This window comes from Cicer arietinum, chromosome 3 (assembly GCF_000331145.2).
Source record: "Cicer arietinum cultivar CDC Frontier isolate Library 1 chromosome 3, Cicar.CDCFrontier_v2.0, whole genome shotgun sequence".
Lineage (NCBI taxonomy): Eukaryota > Viridiplantae > Streptophyta > Magnoliopsida > Fabales > Fabaceae > Cicer > Cicer arietinum.
The window spans coordinates 7,716,470-7,721,882 of record NC_021162.2 but is presented as its reverse complement, the minus strand read 5'-3'; the positions used below and the strand labels follow the sequence as shown (position 1 = coordinate 7,721,882).

The 5,413-nt window shown below is 28.8% G+C and overlaps 1 protein-coding gene across 1 annotated transcript; it reads right to left on the bottom strand.

Moving 5' to 3' along the window:
- Positions 1–1,217: 1,217 nt before the first annotated feature.
- On the bottom strand, positions 1,218–4,101 carry LOC101494341 (F-box/kelch-repeat protein At3g23880-like). Its single transcript, XM_004491721.4, has 2 exons — positions 2,693–4,101; positions 1,218–1,553 (listed from the first exon to the last, which is right to left on the bottom strand). Exon 1 carries the CDS (start codon positions 3,991–3,993, stop codon positions 2,695–2,697), a length of 1,299 nt encoding a protein of 432 aa, XP_004491778.1. The 5' UTR covers positions 3,994–4,101; the 3' UTR covers positions 1,218–1,553; positions 2,693–2,694.
- Positions 4,102–5,413: the final 1,312 nt, after the last annotated feature.

Genomic DNA, 5,413 nt, shown 5'->3' with positions numbered 1-5,413 from the left:
AATAAATATATTAAAGACTACCACACACTCAACCTTACAAATTATTATGATAACATACACTATTACGTGAATTATATCATACTAATCATATAATATAAAATAAAAATCAAAAAAACATAATTAAGATAGATTTTTCTCAAAACAACCCTAAATTTATGTTAAAACAACGCAAAATTGAGCTTAACTGCAGAGTCTACTGCACGAACTTATAAGTATCATAATTGAGTAAACGAGCACTCTTTAGAAAGCTTATGATGTATAGTTTATGGATAAAAATTGATTTTTTTCAAATGCAATTTATCAAAACAATACAAAAAGTCATAAAACAGGACAACAACTCTAATGTAACTTGTAACTCATTTTTAAGTATCAATACTCAATCAAATATCACAAAGTTTGATCTCAAATTGAAGTTAATTGAGTGTTGTTTCCAGAAAACTAACAATCATTCAAAATCAATGTCTAGAGAAAAAGTTGTGAACAAAACATCACACATATGTCGTGTGAATTTTAAGCTAACAATACTCATTCAATCACACTAATTCTCTAATGAATTTTTGGAAACACAAATGATATAAATTATGAGTAAATCAAACAATGAATACATCAAAATGTCAATTCACTCAACCTAATTTATCAAAATAATAAAATTCAAGGTCTTTAATTTCAAACATATCAAAAGAACATATTTTCATGTCATCAAAGAAATTCAACTCTACTATAATCTATTCTAACTTTCAAACATAAAATTTCACATGCATGAACTATTTTAACCAACTATTCCAAAATCCTTAAATCTAACATACAAAAATAATAATAATAATAATAATAATAATAATAATAATAATAATAATAATAATAATAATAATAATAATAATAATAATAAATGATTTTCTTCTTTTTAAACCCTTAAACCCCACATCTTTAATTTATGATAGACATTAAATCTTTAATTTATTTTAATGTATTTTTGTGTTGATGTGTAAATAGAGTAAAAATAAAGAATTAGCGTTGATCTGAAGAATTAAGTTTTTATCGTATAGATTTTTCATATTAAATAGACCCTATTTATACAACCTTACTATCATTTGCAACAACATTACTACTAGGAATTGGAATTAGCTCCATAACCATTTTGTTACCATGATCTCAGACTACTGTAACATTACTAAACCCGTTACCTGCAATTTAAATGTATATACACAAACAACGGGAGAGAAGTGAAAACAGTCACAAAATCATAAAATTACCTCTAAAATAGAAACCTCTAAAATAGGAAAACATCAGTAAAACATCACCGTAACAAAGATCAGATGCTCAAATAGCATCCAATAAAATGAAAAAATGTAAATTACCATTTCCTAATTCCTATGTTTAGATCTATTAAGTTAATCTAACTGATTTTCTCATTCATTTCCTCTTTCCTCTTCTTTGTAACTGATTGTTGATTTTCTCATTCATTTCCTCTCTCTTCTTTGTAACTGATTGTTGTCTCATACTTCCAAGTACCATCAATATTGCTGAATGTGTATGGAGTTGTTGCAGTTGCAGATCTAAGATGCAAAAATACCCATTAGACTACAAGTGAAAAAGAAAAACAAACAAATAAAATGTAAACAGAGTAAAAAAATGAATTCATAATGCTCATAAATGAAGCCAGACACCAGGGTCTTGTAAAAAAGAAATTAGTAGAATTCACATTGCTGATTTTAATTGGTTGTGGTAACTTATGTGTAATTTTCAAAAGACAACCTAGAATTTACCTTAAGTTAGATTAAAGCTGGGTTCTAAACATACTGATTGAATCATCACTCTAGTTATTCAAGTATTATTTTATATAACTGAGTCTGAGGTAAATGACATCAATATAAGTTTGTTGATGCACGTCACTAGCTAAAATAGATTGTGTGAAATCTGCTAAGTACTGGGGAGATTAACTTTCCATGCATTTTTACATTGTGATAATAAGAGAACAAATTGAAAAGTGAATGATGAAGTAAAATTTAAGTGTTAGTGTACTTAATAGTATCATCTAAATATGAAGCTCGCATCACATTTTATACAGGTACAGATATTTTCTAGGCAGTACCAGCAATCGTACAAACAAGAATTGAAGAAATTAACATGGTCATAGTCAAAGATTTTTAAGAGAAAAAACAGAACATGTTTTAAGACTAATGTGCAAGTGCAATCAGCATAAAAATTCACATTTATCAGTCAATCTATAAATTAAATAAATCTAACAAAAGGTTGCTGATACACGTCACTTTCTCATTAACCTTGTTCCCACTTCCACTTTCCACTGTTATTTTTAATGTTTTTCCTGCACCTTAATTTTTAATGATGTATTATCATTTCGAAATAATGAAATATTTCACTTGTCTATCAATTTTCCTATGAGAACATTTCTCAGAGAATGAATTTCATTTCAGGAGGATCATGTTCTAGCTAGTTAGTTACCTTGAACAATTTCATCTTCCAGCTTATCATCACGAATATATAAAATCAAAACAAATTTGTTCAATCTAGTACACTGTCAAACTATTATCATTGATCAATACATTATCAATTAACAAAACAATCAACCTAAGCCATTGTTAAAAAAATTCACATAATCTATTAGTATAACATGACAAGGATATTGAAACAATGAATTAACATAAATTCAAATAAGTTGATGAGAGAAACTTACTTTCAAGAAACTGAAACCAAGCTTTCGACGTAATACTTTGCATGAGTGAACCGGTTGTTGTTATTATCAAATCTCGTTACTACCAAATTTTTCAAATTATAGATTTTAAGTTTAATTCTCTGTACTATTTCATTTTTCAAATTATAGACCACCGCCTGGTTGTTAAACCCATTCAAAATTATAACTTCATCACCATTTATATAAAGGCACACCAATCGAAAATTGAATAACCGATTCAATTGAAGATTTTGGTAATCAATCTTAAACAGTTGAGTCCACGACTCTTGAACTCCATACTCCTTCATCTGCCATAAAACAAATTCGCTATTCTTGAAATCATGGGAAAAACAAAGACAGTCCATCAAAACCCTAATAACCGGCTGAACAGACGGCACCTTATCAAAACCTGGAGGCAGCAGCAACTGCTTGTATGTCTCCGTCGAAAGATCAAGAGAAACAATCACAAATTGCTCAACGTGAGTAATATACTTGTATTCATAAAAAGTATGGAAATAGCTCTTAACAGCCAACCAGTTAATAGTACCACTCAAATGCACAGCATCATTATGATAAGCATAACGAAGATTGATCCAATTAAGAGGAATCACAGGAAAACTAAGAATATTTCTCCAACAACTATCACCCAAACTGAAAACTTTAACCTCACTTTTCCCTAAAGTTGTGTCCTCATTATCATCTTCAACAACACGATACGCTACAACCTTATATCTTTCCGTTGTATCATCAAAACCAAATGCGAACTTAAAACCTAGATGATGATCTTGAAAATTGGGAGCGCAATAATAAAGCGACCCTAATTTATCATATATGATTCTCGTGGCAGGGTTCCAGATATAGAATCGGTACTCATACCCTAATCTTATAGAGCGAGATTTGGAACATAATAAAATCAAACCGTTGCATGAATCAACGATCTTGAAATCATTGAAATGGGGTAAAATGTCGAGGAATTGATTTTGGAGTGAAGTATCGTTGAGAGCGGCTAGGGATGGATTTTGGAGAAAAGCGTCGCTTTTAACGGCGATGGATGGATTTTCGAGTAAGTGACGAAAGGGAATGAAGGTGTAACCATCGTCAAGCGTTAGTGTGAAGTTAGGATTTCGTGAGGATTTGTTGAGGTGGTTTTGAACGAAGGTTGGATGAGAGATGAGAGTGTACCATGACTTGCTAACGCATTTGAGTCGGAGGATGGTTTTGACGGAGAGGAAGGATAGGATTTCGGCGATGAGATGGTCGGGAATGAACGCCGGCGGGAATACGCGTCGGTTCGGGAAATCCATCAGAGCAGTAATGAACTTGAAACTTGAAAAATCAACCAAAACCCCTAAACCTAAGCCAAACGCGAATGCAATGTGTTTCCTGCAGATATGCTGTTTTTAGGAAATAAAAAACAAGATATAAGTAGTTTTTCCTTAATAAAAAAAAAAAAAGATCATTCGAATGACAACAACACAATAATATTACGGGAAGTTAGTTGGGATATTTTTTTATTCATATTTTAATATCAAATCTAATTAAAAAGGTAAAAATAACAAGTCAATAATATATATAAAGATTTAGTAAGTAATCAAAAATAACAAAAACAAAAATTTTAAATACCAATTAAAATAATTTCTTTTACATATTACTAATAATAAAAAACAAGGCAAAATCTATAGTTTTTAACATTATCAATTCAATCAGGTGTTGAAATTTTATATCTAAGACTATGGAAGTGTTGAGTTTGGTGATAGACTTCATGAGTTCTTTATTTAAAATATAGTACTGATAAAATGAATCTTTTGTTTATGTAAACACCGACCACACTTAGACGATAAAATACCATGAGTACTACTTTAGAGGAGTCTTTGTGTAACCTTTAAGTGTAATTTTCTTCTTTATGTAATTTTTATCAATCTTAATCAGTAGTTCATTTACTCTTTGATTAGGGATTAGATTAACTTCCTTTAATCTATGTAATTTTGATTTTCTTATGTTATTTATGCGATTAAAACGTGTTCGATTATTCATCTATTTTTTTATCTTAACCTTTTTATTTGCTTGATCATCATAGAATTGAATTTAGGTATTACTTCTTTATTGAAAAATAGACTATAATAAATAAGACTAAAATAAATGTTCATGTTTCAATATTGTTATAGGAATAAAAAAATACTAACATGTGTCCTAAGAAATTAATATTTTTACATGCTTTGAGTAACAAGTCTGATCACCTAAAGATATAGGATTTGTTGTTAAAAAAAAAAAATTTTGAGCTAAGGAATTGATGTTAGTCTAGTTGATTAATTTGACATAATTAAATAAGTTTGTTTGTTAAAATAGTAAATTAATAATTACATTGAAAATGAGGTGATTCAAATCCCTGGTTGTTTTTCCCATATTAAATTTTCTCTAATTACTTTTATGTTTATTCGAAATTATCAACTAACTTATAGACCGTTTCTACCTAAGTATTTACAACTTTGTTGTTTTATTAAATAAATAACAATCAGTGTGAAGATGATTTTACTTATCACTTTATTACTTGGATTATTTGGTACACTTGTCAAATAGTTGTTAAGTTTTTGACATTGTTGCCAAGAATTGTTGATTAATTTTCAACAAGGCAAAGTAGTCATACTTAGTTTAAATTTTGTTATTTTAAATTTCAAAACAATAATAATAATAATAATAATAATAATAATAATAATATAATAATAA

Excerpts from the sequence above, each read along its gene's own strand:
- LOC101494341 (XM_004491721.4), bottom strand. The coding sequence starts at position 3,993 with ATGGATTTCCCGAACCGACGCGTATTCCCGCCGGCGTTCATTCCCGAC.